This window comes from Dipodomys spectabilis, unplaced genomic scaffold, assembly GCF_019054845.1.
Source record: "Dipodomys spectabilis isolate Male_0828 unplaced genomic scaffold, ASM1905484v1 ptg000157l, whole genome shotgun sequence".
NCBI lineage: Eukaryota > Metazoa > Chordata > Mammalia > Rodentia > Heteromyidae > Dipodomys > Dipodomys spectabilis.
In genome coordinates this window covers 4,103,090-4,121,444 of record NW_024870834.1, presented here as the reverse complement: position 1 = coordinate 4,121,444, position 18,355 = coordinate 4,103,090, and the positions used below count along the sequence as shown (strand labels likewise).

General features: G+C 54.3%; 1 protein-coding gene across 1 annotated transcript in view; it reads right to left on the bottom strand.

The window, feature by feature from the left end:
• Window positions 1–18,355, bottom strand: part of Syne3 (spectrin repeat containing nuclear envelope family member 3) — a 77,362-nt gene that overhangs the window by 18,394 nt on the left and 40,613 nt on the right. The window contains exons 6-11 of the mRNA XM_042692781.1: window positions 11,015–11,176; window positions 9,507–9,854; window positions 7,749–7,882; window positions 5,789–5,963; window positions 4,657–4,839; window positions 3,156–3,299 (exon numbers count right to left, since the gene is read on the bottom strand). Of these exons, the coding sequence (XP_042548715.1) occupies window positions 3,156–3,299; window positions 4,657–4,839; window positions 5,789–5,963; window positions 7,749–7,882; window positions 9,507–9,854; window positions 11,015–11,176 (1,146 nt within the window). The remainder of the gene's footprint in view (window positions 1–3,155; window positions 3,300–4,656; window positions 4,840–5,788; window positions 5,964–7,748; window positions 7,883–9,506; window positions 9,855–11,014; window positions 11,177–18,355) is intronic.

Genomic DNA, 18,355 nt, shown 5'->3' with positions numbered 1-18,355 from the left:
TCCAGGGAGAAGGGGGAGGGGCTCTGAGTGGGAGTCCAGGGAGAAGGGGGAGGGGCTCCGAGTGGGAGTCCAGGGAGAAGGGGGAGGGGCTCCGAGTGAGAGTCCAGGGAGAAGGGGGAGGGGCTCTGAGTGAGAGTCCAGGGAGAAGGGGGAGGGGCTCTGAGTGGGAGTCCAGGGAGAAGGGGGAGGGGCTCTGAGTGAGAGCCCAGGGAGAAGGGGGAGGGGCTCTGAGTGAGAGTCCAGGGAGAAGGGGGAGGGGCTCTGAGTGAGAGTCCAGGGAGAAGGGGGAGGGGCTCTGAGTGAGAGTCCAGGGAGAAGAGGGAGGGGCTCCGAGTGAGAGTCCAGGGAGAAGGGGGAGGGGCTCCGAGTGAGAGTCCAGGGAGAAGGGGGAGGGGCTCTGAGTGAGAGTCCAGGGAGAAGGGGGAGGGGCTCTGAGTGAGAGTCCAGGGAGAAGGGGGAGGGGCTCTGAGTGAGAGTCCAGGGAGAAGAGGGAGGGGCTCCGAGTGAGAGTCCAGGGAGAAGGGGGAGGGGCTCCGAGTGAGAGTCCAGGGAGAAGGGGGAGGGGCTCTGAGTGAGAGTCCAGGGAGAAGGGGGAGGGGCTCTGAGTGAGAGTCCAGGGAGAAGGGAGAGGGGCTCTGAGAGTCCAGGGAGAAGGGGGAGGGGCTCCGAGTGAGAGTCCAGGGAGAAGGGGGAGGGGCTCTGAGTGGGAGTCCAGGGAGAAGGGGGAGGGGCTCTGAGTGGGAGTCCAGGGAGAAGGGGGAGGGGCTCTGAGTGAGAGTCCAGGGAGAAGGAGGAGGGGCTCCGAGTGAGAGTCCAGGGAGAAGGGGGAGGGGCTCCGAGTGAGAGTCCAGGGAGAAGGGGGAGGGGCTCTGAGTGGGAGTCCAGGGAGAAGGGGGAGGGGCTCTGAGTGAGAGCCCAGGGAGAAGGGGGAGGGGCTCCGAGTGAGAGTCCAGGGAGAAGGAGGAGGGGCTCCGAGTGAGAGTCCAGGGAGAAGGGGGAGGGGCTCCGAGTGAGAGCCCAGGGAGAAGGGGGAGGGGCTCCGAGTGAGAGTCCAGGGAGAAGGGAGAGGGGCTCCGAGTGAGAGTCCAGGGAGAAGGGGGAGGGGCTCCGAGTGAGAGCCCAGGGAGAAGGGGGAGGGGCTCTGAGTGGGAGTCCAGGGAGAAGGGGGAGGGGCTCTGAGTGAGAGCCCAGGGAGAAGGGGGAGGGGCTCTGAGTGAGAGTCCAGGGAGAAGGGGGAGGGGCAGTGAGAGTCCAGGGAGAAGGGGGAGGGGCTCTGAGTGAGAGTCCAGGGAGAAGGGGGAGGGGCAGTGAGAGTCCAGGGAGAAGGGGGAGGGGCTCTGAGAGTCCAGGGAGAAGGGGGAGGGGCTCTGAGAGTCCAGGGAGAAGGGGGAGGGGCAGTGAGAGTCCAGGGAGAAGGGGGAGGGGCTCTGAGTGAGAGTCCAGGGAGAAGGGGGAGGGGCAGTGAGTGAGAGTCCAGGGAGAAGGGGGAGGGGCAGTGAGTGAGACTCCAGGGAGAAGGGGGAGGGGCTCCGAGTGGGAGTCCAGGGAGAAGAGGGAGGAGCTCAGAGTGGGAGTCCAGGGAGGGGGGGAGGAGGGGCTCCGAGTGGGAGTCCAGGGAGGGGGAGGGGCTTCCAGGATGGCAGCTCCCCACAGCAGCAGCTACACCATAGGCTATTCTGATAGGCCCCCTCTCAGAGCAGATAAAAATTTCAGACAAAAATATTCTGGAGGAGCCGGGCGCTGGTGGCTCACGCCTGTAATCCTAGGTACTCAGGAGGCTGAGATCTGAGGATCGCGGTTCAAAGCCAGCCCGGGCAGGAGAGACCGTGAGACTCTTATCTCCAATAAACCACCAGAAAACCGGAAGTGGCGCTGTGGCTCAAGTGGTAGAGCGCTCGCCTTGAGCTGAAGAGCTGAGGGACAGCGCCCAGGCCCAGAGTTCAAGCCCCACGACCGACAAAAAAAAAAAAAAAAAAATATTCTGGAGGCATCATGAAAACACAGTGTGGACGAGGCCAGACAGCGTCCGCAGCGCAGACATCAGAACCTCACACGCTGACTGACCCTCACTCCCAATGAAGACTCACCGCTCCTTTGGTAGCATGGTGAGTGAGTCCCAGAGGACACTCATTTTGTGTATGAGCCACAACGGAATTTTAAACGACAACCACCAAACTGGGTGCCAGTGGCTCACGCATTTAATCCTAGCTACTCAGGAGGCTGAGATCTGAGGATTGCAGTTTGAAGCCAGCCTTCACGGGCAAGAAAGCCCGTGAGATTCTCATCTCCAGTTAACCACCAACAAAAAGCCAGAAGTGGAGCTGTGGCTCAGGGACAGCACCCAGGCCCTGTGCTCAAGGACAGGACCCCTCCCCCCTCATACACATATACACACAAAAGACAACATGTACAACATGCATCACATACATCACATGCATTTGGAAAACCAGAAAGCACCTCATCCAGCCAACAGTGGTCAATGAGCAGCCAGTTTGCAGTATACATGGTTTATTCAATGGAAGGCTTCTAGACTCACTAGGAAGTTAGCAAGGAAAAAACAAAACAAAAATAGAGAATCGGGAGGCAGGGTTAAGTGGTAGAATGCCAGCTCAGCAATTACAAGGCCCTCCATTCAAATCCTAGTCCCAGAAGAAGAAAAACATTGCCAGGGGCGGGGGCTTATTCTTGTAAAACTAGCTACTCGGGAGGCTGAGAGATAGAGGATTGCAGTTTGAGGCCAGCCTAGGCAGAAAAGTCCACAAGACCCCCATCTCCCATTAACCAGCTAAAAAAATCAGGCTGGAAGTGTGGCTCAAGTAGTAGAGCTCCAGCTGAGCAAGCGGGTTGCCCTGAGTTTAAGCTCCAGTCATGGAAAGAAAGAAAAAATAAAACAAAAAAATAAATATCAATGTTGGACTTAGAACTCCAGAGTAAATAAAGGATCTGTTTCTCATTTTGCTCCATTCAATAGCCCTGTGGAGGCCAGGAAGCATCAGATAAATAAATAGACAAAAAGTCAGATCAAGTGAAATGGATCACTACCCTGGGCTCCAGCTGCCTGCTGCTCCCCAGTTCCCCTTGTGAGAAGGGAGGGCAGCTTCTGTGCAGAACCAAGCCTCCACATGGGGGTGACCGGGGCCCACAAACCCCCTCACCTGCAACCTTGAATGCTGGGCCTGTTTTCCGGGGATGTCCCTCTGGAGCCCTTTCTCCGCCTCCATCCTGACTTGCAGGTCCAAGAGCTTCCTCTGCAGGGGTTCAAAAGCAGCCCCAAAGTCTTTGTGCTGGACAAGCAAACTCTGCAGAGACAGAACCAGGCTGCTGCAAATTAAGTGCTTACCTCCTGGGTACCTATTCGTATGCGTAGACTTGCAATCCAGTTGCTCCCATGAGTACTGGCGTGGGAGTCTGTCCCTGGGGTCACAGCTGTCTCCCAGTGTCACACTTTGATCACACCATTTTAGAACAGGGGCTGGCAGCCTCCCCCCACCCCATCCTATTAGAGATCTCTTTGTACAAATAAAGTTTTATTAGAACAAAGACGCAGCCATTTGTCTCCACTGTGACAATTTGAATGACAGCTGAGCCAAGGGCCCTGCACACATAGATCCCCTCTGCTCTTGCTCTTCACAGTCTGTGGGTCCTTGTTTAAGATCGACATCGTGATGGGCCCTGGGAAATGCCTGCCCTGCTGTCTCTGCCACTGGCTTGTGTCTGTTCCATGGGGAGACCTCAGCTTCCCCTCTGTGTCCCCCTAATCCTCCAGTTCCTGAAACCCAGCCTAGCTCTGCCAATGAGGGTCAGAGCCCGGGGTGAGATCGCCGCCTTGGAGTCGAACAAACAGCAGTATGTGCAGCCTGAGTCTTAGCCCGCCATTTCTAGACCACAAGCCCCTCGTTTTAGTGCCTCTGAACCAAGACAAACCCTCCTCATGGGGTCCCTGGGGTCATATAGATCACAGGTATGAAGCTCTTGGCAAGTGCCTGACCTGCACCCAGCGCCCCAGAGATTGTAATCATTATGGTCACCATAGTCAGAGACCCAGCAGACATTCATCATACAGAAGAGGCTGCTCACAGAATTTCAAGCTATGTAGGCCAGTGCCAGCAGCTCACATCTGTAATCCCAGCTACTTAGAAGGCTAAGTTCTGAGGAACACAGTGCCAAGCCATCCCTGACAGAAAAGTACACAAGACTCTCATCTCCAGTGGACCAGCAAACATCCAGAAGTGGAACTGTGGATCGGGTGGGAGAGCACCAGCCTCAAATGGAAAAAGGGATCCTGCCAAGGCCCTGAGTTCAAGCCCCTGTACTGGCATCGAGAGAGAACAACAAAAAAAACAAAAACAAAAAAAGCTCTATCTTTGTTTTAGTGTGACAAGAGTGTCTCTCCAGTAACACCCATATTCCTACCATGTGGTTGCTTCATCTTCACAGTTACTTTTTCTCCAAGCTTTCCTGTCTCTGAGGAAGATAGTTCAGTTGGATTGTGGTTGGGAGCTGGCCAGGAAGCCAGTTCAAGGGAGACCAGAATCCTTTTACACATAAAGGGCCTGAGATTGCGGGAGACAAAGAATCACCCCCAGGGTCACAGTGGCAAGGGGTAGAGCTGGGATTAGAACACCCACAGGGCATCCTGAGGGTCCATCCACTCACCTGCAGCTTGCTCCTTCTCTGCAGAAGGCGGTTGTGCAGCAGGTCCCTGTCCCTCACGGCCCCCGCCACCTGCTCCAGCAGGGCCTGCGCTCTCTCCTGGCCAAAGACGCTATCCAGCAGGTCTGCCTTCAGCGGCAGTGCGGCCAGCTGCTCCTTCAGACGAGAACTTTCCACCAGGGCTGCCTAGGGAACCCAAGCCACCTGTGAGCCACCGAGCACACCTGCGCTGGCGCATAGGAGGCCCGGGGAACAGTAAACCCGAATGGAAGACACCTCCTCTGGGAAGACCCTGCACTGGTTCTTCTCTTCGCCCCGCCCCAATCCATCACCTTGGCCACACCCACGATGCAATTCTGCCTCCTACTTGTCTCATAAGTCCTCCCCCCATCCCACCTCCTCTGGCTGCCATTCCACACTCAGCTCCTGTGGGATACCGCAGGACTGCCTTCCCCACGGCGGACCACACCATGCTCGCAAGGTGGGCCTCCGAGGGGGATCTCCATCACTGACAGGGTCTCTGGGGCCCTGCTGGCACCCTCTGGGAGACACAGACTTCTACTGCTTTAAGCCACCTGTAAACGCCTTAGGGTTTCAGGGCAGCCTCAGAAAGGAAGGTGCCACGGCCGGGCACTGGCGGTTCACGCCTGTCATCCTAGCTACTCAGGAGGCTAAGATCTGAGGATCACAGTTCAAAGCCAGCCCAGGCAGGAAAGTCTGTAAGACTCTGATCTCTAATAAAAACCACCAGAAAACTGGAAGTGGCGCTGTGGCTCAAGTGGTAGAGTGCTCATCTTGGGCTGAGCAGCTGAGGGACAGCACCCAGGCCCAGAGTTCAAGCCCCTCAACCAACCAAAGAAAAGAAAAGAAAAAAGGAAGGTGCCAGGCGTGGCCTGCCATTAGGATTCATTCTGGATGATCTTTGAGATCTGTCGCAGAACTCAGAGGAAACGAGGTGTTTGCCCAGGCTGGCTCCTTCCGTTTGCCTGGGCAGACAGGCGCGGGAGGAGCCGGCCCTGAGGCCAACAGTCAGGGTGAAGGTACCGGCCTGGAAGAGAGGCTCACAGGCCACACGCCAGCCTGGCACCTCTCCAGACACATGAGTCAGCCGGCCTGGCCGGAGCAGGGTTCGTACCTCGATCTGGGGCAGGAAGGTGTGAATGGAGGGCAGGTCTGGCAGGCTGGCAGTGACGTCCAGGAGCCGCTGGGCCAGGGCCTCCCACAGCTGCAGATCGTGCAGGGGGCGCTGGAAACGCTGCCACAGCTCTGCCCCCGTGGCATTGCGGAGCCGGGTGCTCAGGGCCTTCATGCTGCAAGGATCAGAGAGGGGCAAATGGAGAGGAGAATGTGCGGTTGGGGACCAGCATGGGTTCCCCGGAGCCCAGTGTGCACTTCTCTTTCCTACTTTTTGGACTACAGGCAGTAACTGCAGTGATGGGTATGGTAGGTAGATGGCAGAGACCTCTGAGCACTGATATGAAAAAGCACTGGGCAAATGCAGCAGCAGTGCTCACTGGCCACTATGTTGAAAATGAACTGTATGGGCTGGGAAGGTGGCTCAGTGTATGGGCTGGGAAGGTGGCTCAGTGTAGGGGCTGGGAAGGTGGCTCAGTGGTAGAGTGCTCACATAGCATGCATGAAGCCCTGGATTCAATTCCTCAGTACCACACAAAGAGAAAAAGCTGGAGGTGGCGCTGTGGCTCAAGTGGTGGCCTTGAGCAAAAGAAGCTCAGGCATAGTGTCCATGTCCTGAGTTCAAGCCCCAGGACTGGCAAGAAAAAAAAAGCATTGGGCATGGCTCAGGTCTTTCTGAGGTCAGACCTGCAGACTCTTTATTAGTATTATCATTAATTATTTCGTGCTGGTATTGAGGATTGAACTTGGGACCTTCTGTTCTCACTTGGCTTTTTCACTCAAGGCTGGTGCTCTAACACATGAGCCATAGCTCTACTTCTGGCTTTTTAGTGGTTAATTAGAAATAAGAGTCTTTCAGATTTGTGTGCCCAGTGTAGCTTTGAACCATGATCCTCAGATCTCAGCCTTCTGAGTAGCTAGGATTACCAATGCAAGCTACTGGTGCCCAGCTTAAACTTATAATTTTTAAAAAGATGAGTAAGCCAGGCACTGGTGGCTCATCCCTGTAACCCTAGCTATTCAGGAGGCTGAGATCTAAGGATCTCGGTTCAACCCCAGACCAGGCAAGAACGTCCATGAGACTCTTATCTCCAATCACCCACCAGCAAAACCTGAAGTGGTACTGTGGCTCAAGTGGTAAAGCACCCATCTTGAGCTGAAGAGCTGAGGGACAGTGCTCAGGCCCAGAGTTCAAGCTCTACAACCCACAAAATAAATAAAAAGATGAGTAAACAACAGAAAGGTGGGTCTAATACCCAAAGCTACTCTGCCCCCTCGGGCCTTTGCCAATCTAGAATCTACAAGACAGAGCAAAGCTCTGCCCCCTCCATCTACCCCTCTGCTGCTTTGTGCTCAGGAACTCCAGCCCCTTACCCACCCTGCCTCAGCATCCCACAGGGGATGCAGGCCCTGTCCCAACTTTACAGATGTGGGCCTAGCACAGCTGTGAATGGAAGCCTCCATTATTCGGAAAGAACCCCGTAGCAGGCAGAGGTATGCGACACACCGAGGCTGCAGGCACCTGAAGCTGTGTTCAGGACACCCTGAATTCACACAGCAGGTACACATTCCCACGCGGGAAGCCTTTATCCTACAGTCTTTGCTGGGCAAGGAAGCTGGGCAACTGGGTCTGGGGGCCCAGGGGTCAGGTCAAGGCTGGGCTGGCATGCACACCAGCCACCCCCACAGATCCATGCACACAGGCTCTGATGGTTTGGTTTTGGTGTAGTCACTGGCAGAGAATGGCTTCTATCAGTGATCTCTCTCCCTTCCGGCCATCACACACTAAACCTCACGCTGAAGTGGCACGGGGAGACCCAACAGAAATGGAATGAGCTGCCTCGAAAGGAAATCACGCTCGACATGGCCTAGGACAACCTCAGTCAGCGAGCAGGGCCACCTCCTGGAGAGGGGCCAGCGGTGTGGGGCATGCCCCTACCCCGGCCTCGGCCCCCACGTACCTCTGATACTCCTGGATGGCAGCCACCACATGATCAGAGAAGGACTGCAGGTCAGGGAAGGCGAGCAGCTCCTTCAGCTGGACCTGTAGCCGGTCCACGCGAGGCTCCTCCAAGGCCAGCGCTGCCCTTGTGGCCTGTAGGACAGGACAGCACCATGGGAGGAGCATGGGCCAGGGAGCGTGGCCCACTAGTTTCTCCAAACTGGTTACCAAGGGCAGGAACCTGAGGCTCCACTATCGAGTTCAGTCCCTGTTCCCCACCTAGAGCGTGGCTTCCCTGCCTCCCTTAAGTCTTGAGCCACACCTCCACTTCCAGCTTTTTTGCTGGTCCACAGAGTCTCACAGAGTCTCACAGATTTGTCCGCCTGAGCTGACTTCAAACCACCAGCCTCAAGACTCAGCTTCCTGAGTAGCTAAGATGACAAGCATGAGCCACCGGTGCTGACTTGATCAGTGACTTTTAAGCAGAGGCTGAGTACTTGGGAGTCTGATCATGGGGGTTCAATGACCATTACCCCTTCTGTGCATATGAGGTGGGGGGGGGGGTCAAAGCTGTCCCATAGCAAGGGGAAGGGGCAGCAGGTCCTGGGTGGAAAGACGGTGCTGTAGGGTGACCTGGTTCACAAGGAGGCTGGATAAGAGACCACAGAGGGCTGGGAATGTGGCTGAGTGGTAGACTGCTTGCCTAGCATGCATGAAGCCCCGGGTTCGATTCCTCAGTACCATAAATAGAAAAGCTGGAAGTGGTGCTGTGGCTCAAGTGGTAGAGTGCTAGTCTTGAGCACAGAGAAGCTCAGGGACAGTGCCCAGGCCCAGAGTTCAAGCCCCAGGACTGGGGAGAGGGAGAGAGAGGAAGAGAGAGGGAGAAAGAAGGAGAGAGAGGGAGAGAGAAAGAGAGACCACAGAGTGAGCACTTACACGCACTCTCTCAACACAGATATTGTGCATAAAGGTGAAGATTCAAAGGAAGAGAGGAAATTCAAGAGTGGTGGAGAGGAAGGGAGATGGGATGATTTTTCTCTAAACCACTTCTTTCATGGAAATAACCAAAGGCGAGGAGTGGAGGAGGGGTGCTGATCCACGAGTCACCCCCTGAGTGTCCCCACAAACACCCACATGCTGGTCTCAGCAGTAGCGCTGTTGGGAGGTCCATGAACTTCTGTCCCCTTAGGGACGTCCCTGGCTCTCTGGGGGTGGGGGTGGGGCTGAAGGGGCCCCTAGGGCCTGAATGTCCCAGGGTTATTCTGCTTCCTGCCTCATGATAGGCCCAAGAAAATGCAAATCCCAGACCAGAGCCTCCAGGACCCTGAGCCAAAACCTTCACTCTTTGTAAGTGAATTGTCTATAGTATTTCATGGTATTTCATAGTATTTCTAGTATTTCATAGTAGGTCATGGTAGATGACCTACCATGAATGTAGGTCATCTCTGGAGTGGACAGGATGGGGTGTCCTCTGACTGGGTGTCTGGGTCCAGGCCTCCCCGGGGCCCCCCTCATCACAGGCATCCTTGGCTCAGCACCCCCACATGCATCTCTCTATGACGCGTTCCTTCTGGCCCAACATTCCAAATCCCTTCCAAGGAAGTCTACCCCTCATCTCGCCACCGGCCAGGGACGGGCTCTGAGGCCCTCGCCTGCAGTCCTGTGCTTCCTCTGGCCTTGCTCTTCTACCCGCCATGAACCTTGTCCCCTCATTGAAAAGTGTGGACAGGCCCCATCTTGACTGTTTCCCCCCGGGCAGGGGCCAACCGCTGCTTACCGAGCAGCGCCTCCAGTGAGCCACCAGCTGGTCCTCCGTGGCCCCGGGCACCACGGGCTCCAGGCCCTGCTGGCCCAGCCGCTCAAGGCTCTGCCTGAACTCCCGGAGCTCGGCTTCCAGCTGCCGGATGCGCTGCTGGCAGGCGCCCTGGGACCGCAGCAGGCCCTGGAGCCGCCCATCCTCCTCCTGCCAGAGCACCTGCAGCTTCTCCAGAACCATCCGCATCTCCTCCAGTTCAGCCGTGAGTCTCTCCGCACCCAGGGGAGAGGTGTTCCCAATGACAGCCGGCACCTGCTCCTCCAGCCTCGCCAGAGCCTCTTCACCCCTGGGGAAATCCTTGGCAATGTCCTGCGGGGGGCGAGAGGGAGTAGGAGGGGAGGGGACATGGGGGGGGGAGAAAAAGCAAATGTGAGCAGGGCACCTGTGGCTCACACCTGTAATCTTAGCTACTCAGGAGGCTGAGATCTGAGGATCATGGTTCAAAGCCAGCCTGAGCAGGAAAGTCTGTGAAACTCTTATCTCCAATAAACTACTCAGAAAAAGCTGGAAGTGGTACTGTGGCTCAAGCGGTAGAGCACTAGTCTTGAGCACAAAGAGGCTCAGGGACAGCACCCAGGCCCTGAGTTCAAGCCCCGGGACTGGCAAAAATAAATTAGTTAAATTAAAAGGAAAAAGCAAATGTGTGTTGCACATTCCGGATCCAGAAGGCAGGTATAGGACTGATTCCCAGATTCCTGAGCCCGGAAGCCTACCAGCTGCCCAAGGCAGGGCCACCGGCTGAGCCACACACGGGCTTCCTTTTCTCGTCAAGCCATTTGATTAAGTCAAGAAGCAAGTCTTCTGTTGTCTTCAGCATTTCCTAGCATTTCTTCTTTTTCTTCCTTTATATTTTTGTGCCAGTACTGAGGCTTAAACCCAGGGCCTCACACTCTTGCTTGGTTTTTTTGTTCAAGGCTGGCACTCAACCGCTTCAGCCCATACCTCTAACTTCCGGCTTTTTGATGGTTCATTGGAAAAAGAGTTTCGTAGACTTTTCTGCCTGGGCTAGCTTCTAAGCCTGGATCCTCAGATCTCAGCCTTCTGTGTAGCTATATTGCCAGTGTGAGCCACCAATCCCTGGCCTCCTGGCAGTTTAAAATTTTTCCTTTTAAACAAACAGGCTTAGAGCCATTGGCAGTCAACACTTAAATAGAAACTAGGGCTAGGCATCTCACACCTATAATCCTAGCTACTTATTAGGCCGAGGATTATGGTTCAAAGCCAGCCCAGGTAAAAAAGCCCATGAGACTCTCATCTCCAATGAGCCACCAAAAAAAGCCACAAGAGGAGCTGTGGCTCAAGTGGTAGAGTTCTAGTCTTGAGGACAAAAGCTCAGAGACAGCACCCTGGCCCTAAATTCAAGCCCCAGGACTGGCACAAAAACTGACTGACTGAAGGAAGGAACTTGAGCCTGGGCGCTGCAGGCTTCGGGCAGTGCTGGGGCTCTGGTTAGGACTAGAAGGACTAACCTGCAGGGCAGCCAGGCGGAGCTCTGTGGTCAGCTGGGAGTTCCGTCCCAGGCAGCTGTGAACCTTCTCCACCACTGCCTTCAGCCACAGCTGGAACTTGTCCACACTGGCCTGGTACTGCTCATGCTCCTGGGCAATGCTGGCCAGTAAGTCCACCCGCTCCTAAGGGCAAGAGACAACTGCCGTGAGCCTTCAGAGCCAGCGGTGCCAGCCTGCTACATCTGTGTGGATGGGGGGGGGGGGGGGGGGAACAGCCCACATTCAGTCCTGGCAGTAGAAACTGAGAGGTGTTCTTTAGTAGCACCATGTCAGGAGATGGGTTTGAAGGCCCAGATGCTGACCCTGGCATCTGCCTTCACTACAGCTGGCATTTTTTCTCGTGTCCAAGGAGTGGCACTCGAATGGGGTGTGAATACAACTACAATGACAACACTGCCCGGAGCACCGGCCTGCAGAGTCTTCACCATGGTAGATTTTCCACACACAACTCCTTGAATCTCCTGACCACCTATGGTAGCTTCCCATTAGGATCCCGGCTTAGCGACACCCAGCCTCCTAGAGGTGACGTGACTGGCCCAAGGCTGCTGGACCAGCACAGGCTGAAATGCAAGGCCAGGTGCACGGGTGCCTCTCGCTCCGTCCACAGCAGCGGCTGCAGGGTTAGCCACAATTGGCAGGCCATTCCATGAACATGGCGATGCTCCCTCCCTGCATAGTGAGAGTCTTCGCCATTCCCAACCAGTCCCACTGCAGGCCAAACCACCCAGGTTGGTGTCTCGAGGGTAGAGGGCATCTGAGGGAGAGACTGTCCCTGCTGTAAGCCTCACTCACTGTTCCTAGAGATTAATTCACAAACCACCCATGCCAGTGCTGCCTCCCTAGAGCCCTACAACTATGGCTCCCCCTGGCACCAAGCCCAAGCGAAAACCTTGAATCTTGGTGTTCAAAACCTTATAGGGTAGACCAGGAATGAGGCTTAGTGGTAGAGTGCTTGCCTAACATGCATGAAACCCTGGGTTCGATTCCTCAGTACCACATACACAGAAAAAGCCTGAAGTGGCGCTGTGACTCAAGTGGTAGAGTGCCAGCCTTGAGCAAAAATGCTCAGGAACAGTGAGTTCAAGCTAGCACTGGCATAAAAACAATCAAGTAACAGGGAGAGAAAAACTGGGAGAGAGCAAGGGAAAGGATGACATTGTTCCCTCTGAAAAAATGTAATCTTTATCTGACTTATGTTACTGTAACCCCTGTATACATCACCATTATAATAACAATAAAAATCTTTTTTTAAAAAAATCAAACAAAAAACAGGGTCAGGTGGCTCATACCTATAATCCCAGCTACTCCAGAGACTGAGATAACTGAAGTCAATGGCCAGTCTGGGCCCTATGAATCTGTTTCCCAGAAACTTTAAAGAAAAGTTGTTTTCGGCAGGTATTTTGCCACAGCAATGGAAGTTGAGTTCAGAGGGGGTTTGTGCTGAGGGAGGGGCCTCGGTGGACAAGTACTTCCACGTGGCTGATGTGGACTGCTACCTCACACTTACAATCCCACAGTCTTTGCCCTGAAGGACGCAGATCCCGGAACGCTGGCCGCACCCACAGGGCTGAGATTCACACAGCAAATGTGAGTCCCCGGCAAGAGTAGACACACAGTCACTGCTCAGGCTGGGGCTTTGCAGACCACGCCCCTAGAGGGCCACAGGGGGACGCTTGGCTCCTCCACGTTCAGATTCTGCAGCAGCAGTTTCCAGAGGGCGCTGTGTGCACCGCAGCTGGCACATTAGGCTCTGTGGACACTGCGCACAGGATGGCCCTGCTCCGTCACCCTTCCCTGGGGACTCTTGGACTTCATGTCACTTTGACATGAGACATGTATTATTCAGCTCTCAGTTTCTGTCCCCTGGCCCCCATTCAGACATGAACTTGACACATGAGCCCTAATGTACTTTTTACCAAGTTCAGAAAGCTGAGATCTGAGGATCAAGGCCCAAAGCCAGCCCAGAGACTCATCTCTTAACTAGCCAGCAAAAAGCCAGAAGCAGAGGAGTAGCTCAAGTGTTAGATCACCAGCTGTGAACAGAAAAACTCAAGCAAGAATGCAAGGCCCTGAGTTCAAACCTTAGTGCTGGCATGTACACACACATGTATATGCACATGCGCACACATATGCACATACTACATACACACATACACACACACACAAGTTCTCTGGAATATAAAGCAGACAGATAAATGATCTTAAAACTTTTCCTAGCTACTTATATATGCTGCCTCTCTTCAAAATCTATTAACAGTCAGGGCTAGGAAGATAGCTCAGTGGTAGAGTGCTTGCCTTGCATGCATGAGGCTCTGGGTTCAATTTCTCAGCACCACATAAGCAGAAAAAAGCCAGAAGTGGCGCTGTGGCTCAAGTGGTAGAGTGCTAGCTACCCAGGCCCAGAGTTCAGCTCCCACAGCTGGGGGAAAAAAAATCTAATAGTAACTCACTTAAACCTCTGCAGCAGCAACAGCAAGTGGGAGAGGAGCTCTCCACCTGACAAGTGGAAGCAAAGAATTAGACCAGGCCCTTCCAGGAAGTGCTCAGAAGTCTCTCTGCAGTACTGCTTGCAGCAGAAGAGGACCCCTGATCAGGGCAATGCCTTTGCATCTCTGCCCAGTGGTCCTCAAATCCATGTTCTAGCCCCTCCCATTCCTGCAGGTCCCCCCCACCCTTCGATCCTGAGGGTCAACCTCCAACAGAACCCTGGGAAACCATGCCCTGCCCCGCCCCACCCCTGGACGGGCTGTGTGGAGCTTGTTGGGTTAGGAGAGGCCTGCGGAGACTGTGTGTGCGTGTGAATGATGAGGTGCTGCCACCCAGGGCAGCAGAGAGTAAACAAACTGTCCGTGATCGGAAGCAGGCGCTTGTGAGGACTGGCGGCGGGCAGCCATCCACAAGAGATGTGTGCCAGGCACGGCCAACAGCGAGTGCCGTCCCAGGAGAGGGTGACAGCGCTGACGGATGGGAGAACGCCCCACCTGCTCATTAAACCAAACAATGAAGCCATCTGTAGTGGGAGCGCTTGTCAGAAATGTCACAACGCAAGCCATTAACAAGGGCAGCCTGGATTTATGTCCCTGCAAAGGATGCATCGACCATGGCGAGAAGCCAAACTCCCCTTCTCTCCGGGCTGGAGCCCAGGACGCTGCTGTTAGCCTGGCGCTTTAGAAAACAGAAGCCGTGGGTTAAATATTAACCAGCTAACAGGGCGCTGGAGGCTCACGCCTGTAATCCTAACTACTCAGGAGGCTGAGATCTGAGGATCTCAGTTCAAAGCCAGCCAGGACAGAAAGTCCTTGTGGCTTTTATCCCCAATAAACTACTCAGAAAAAGCTGGAAGTGGTGCTGTGGCTCAAGTGGTAGAGTAGTAGGCTGTGAGCACAAAGAAGCTCAGGGAAAGCACCCAGGTCCTGAGTTCAAGCCTCAGGATAGGGAAGGGAAGGGGAGGTAGGGGAGGGGAGGGGAGGGGAGGGGAGGGAAGGGGAGGGAGGGGAGGGAAGGGGAAAACTAGCAGACATTCCTGGTACCAGCCTACCTGGGATGCTGGCCTTCCCCTTGTGATGATTTGCATGGCCATACTGCTTACTTCTAGGCTAGGCCTGGAACCCTGGCCAAGAATCGTCCCTATCCCACCCTCTACCCCCACCCCGCCAGGGTTTAGGACAAAGGAATGGGGTAGGGTCCCATCCACACCAATGCCAGAAGCTTTTGCTAATTCACATGCTGGATGTATATGAAAACAGATTTTTCTAGATGGAACAGGGCCTGTTGGACATGACTGTTGGAAACAGACTTGCATGAGTTAAAGATGTCAGCAAATACAGTGTGCTGAATGAACCTCCCTGCCCGGGGCAAGGTCTGGACCCCAGCAAGATTCCCAGCTGCCCACTCCAGGAATGCTTGGTCGCTGGGGTAGCTCTGCCAGGCCAGAGTCTTTTGTGCAAGGAGAGGTCTTCACCCAGGGTGCAGGACAGGTGTCCAAGGGGAATCTGGGCCATAGACGATCTTTGGGGGGGCCACTGAACGGGAACCACTCCCCCTATTTCCTGATGCCTGAGAGGAAGCCAGTGCTTTTCCTCCTCCAGGGTCGAAAGGCTGGCCGTGCCCAAGAGGTTGTTGTCTGGGGCTAAGTCACACTGCACCCACGAGGCCCTGTAGAAGCCCCCATCTCTTGCCACATGGCACACAGTCCACCCTAGTCCAGAAGCTTCTCCACTTTCCCAAGGTCCCGGTGCATGCTGGGAATCTATCAGAGGCTCTGGCTCGGAAAAGCACACGCACACATCCTGTGAGAGACTTCAAAGTGGCTGAGGTCCCTCCGTCTCCCCCTCACCCCTGTGGCCAAAAACAGCCAAGTGGATTCACATCTAGATGCAGGATCTGGATCAACCCACGTGCAACAGCTCTCCATTTCCATGTGGTGGCCGGTAAGGCCGGGTGGAGACCACTTCTGGGTGTCAGGCAGTTCAGGCAAGCAATGATCACCAAAGAGTGCTTCATTATCATTTCACCCTGAAACCCTGAGCTCTGGACACCATAGAAATCACAAGAGCCAGCCTCTACCCCTCCACGCATGCCTCCTGACTGCCACCTTCCTCTGCTCCCTGCACCTGCTCCGGACTGTTAATTGGCACAGGCCCCTGTCTTCCATCAAGTCACCAGGGAGGGGCTGTGGGGCCTCTCCCAGGCCTGAGAGACAGGCCTAGAGAAACCTAGAGCTTCTGCAGCTGTGTGGGCTGGGACATCTCCTGCCTCGGGCCTGGGGTGGGGTGGGGCGGGGCAGATGGCTCCCATCCAGGGGTGAGCCTTCCTTCTTTTGATAAATAGTTCCGAGCACCTGCCGTATGTCAAACACAGACAAATGCAGTTTCTATTTATTCTCATGGCTACTGGAAGGAGAGAACTTCCTCTATGTTGGAAACGCACGCGCAGAACTCCTCCAGCCCCTGGAACCTGGCCATGGCAGGGTGGGACACCCCAAGGCCACACTGGGAGGAAGCAATGGAGCCTGGCTTTGAACCCAGTTCTTTCCTAATTCAGGACCAGAATCTTCTCCTGATGGATTCCTTTCTCTGTTGATTACACAACCGCTTTCCTGTAAGTTGCTGGGAACTAGGAATCCTCCAGTCTAGCCCAAGAGATAGGCCACCACAGGAAGGAAGGGAGAGCGGGTGGGTGCTGTTGGATTGCAACATGCTCACAGCCCATTAAACGTGCACTGTGCCAGCCTCCTGGGAGTTAGAAGCCGGGCTGGGCCACGGGGCTGCAGTGGGAATGGACTGACTTCCACCTTGCAGAGAGGCAGCGCCCTGGAGAGGCTGCCCTGGCCGCTGTCAGCCACAGTATCAAAAGGAAGCCTGGAGCCAGGCGCCAGTGGCTCACATCTGTAATCCTGGCTACTCAGGAGGCTGAGATCCGAGGATCGAGGTTCAAAGCCATTCTGGGCAGTCGAATCTGAGGGAGACTCTTAGCTCCAATTAACCAATAAAAAGCAGGAAGTGGCTCATGGTAAAGTGCTAGCCTTGAGTGAAAAAGCTCAAAAAGAACCTGAGGCCGAGTTCAACCCTGTACTGGCACAAAAACAAACAAACAAAACCAGTCACTTTCCAGCATGTATCACCAAAGGGCTGATACATAGCCTGGCCGGGGGGTTCAGGGTTCAAGCCTAAACAACTTGTTTTGATTCAGGAAACAAAGGAACAGCAATGAAGGCGACAAACATGAGCCCTGCTGAGGGCAGGGTACACGGTGGGCTCACAAAGTCCTCCAAGGAGACACAGCCACCATCAGACAGACCCTAGAGCGCCAGCTCCTCCACAGCTGGCAGAGACTCTAACACGTGTGCTTATAAAGACCGCGCATGCAGTCCGGATCCAGGAAGAATGCAAACATTAAGGCACAAAGACGTTACTTTAAAACAAAAGGGTAGGTCTAGGGATGTGGCCTAGTAGTAGAATGCTTGCCTAGCATGCATGAAGCCCCAAGTTCAATTCCTCAGTACCACAAACACAAAAAAGCCGAGTGGCACTGTGGCTCAAGTGGTAGAGCGGTCGCCTTGAGCAGAATAGCTCAGGGACAGCGCCCAGGTCCAGAGTTCAAGCCCCCTGACTGACAAATAAAGATAGATAGATAGATAAATAAATAAAAGGATAGGTACTCATAGGAAACAATCAAATATTGTTTCTACAAAAACAATAATTGAATCTACTAATTCAACAAACTGCTTCAGACTCGAGGCCAGGATGAGGTGAGGTATGAACACAGAGACTGTCAGAGGGCTGGGGCAGGGCCAAGTGAGGGCAGAGCAGGACAGGTTAGAGGGGCCAGAGGAGAGCCGAAGGAGAAGACCTGGGAAGTGAGGAGGAGGCAGGGAGAGCGACAGAAGGCGTTCGGGAGGGAAGCTGCTGGGTGAAAATGGACATCACAGTCCATGAGCGAGCAGTCAGCACATGTGCAGGAAGTGTGCTAAGCCCGTAGCAACCCTCCATGTGAACAGTAGGAGGCTGTGTGGATGCACAGGTGGGTGGACGGTTAGCAAATAGGTAGGGAGGTGATGGGTTACACAAATGGGTTAGACAGGAAATGGTGAGAGGTGGGTGGGTGACGCAGTACACAGACAGAATGGATGAGCAGATGGGTGGGTAAACAAGTGGGTAAGATGATGGGCAGGTAAATGGATGGGTGGGTAGGTGGTTAAGTGGCTGAATAGCTAAGTAAAAGATTGTTTTTGTGGGGAGGTAGATGAATAAGAAAACAGATGAGTAGAAAAGATAGATTCTCCTATAGAGGACTGAGTAGGCAAGTGGGTGAGGGGAATGTTGGACAGCAATGAGAAGGTAGGCTGATGGCTGGGAGGGTAGGTGGGAGGTGGAGAGTGAGTGGACAGGTAGATGGATGGTGGGGGGGGGGGTAGATGGATGGGTGATTGACAGGTAGATGAATGAATTTATGGGTAGCCAGTAGATAGAAGGGTAAGTGGACAGAGGGATGGCAGATAGGTAGATGGATGGATGGACGACTTAATGGACAGTAGATAATAAAGTAGGTGAGTGGTGAATGGGTGATAGGTAGATGGATGGATGATAAGTAGGTAGGTAGGTAGATGTGTGACAGGTACTAAGGATAGGTGGATGCATGGATGGATGGGTAGATGGATGGATGGATGGTAGGTAGGTAGATGTGTGACAGGTATTGATGGATGGATGGATGAATGGATGCATGGATGGATAGGTAGGTGGATGGATGGATGGGTGGATGCATGGGTAGGTAGATGGATAGATGGATGGGTGGATGGGTGGT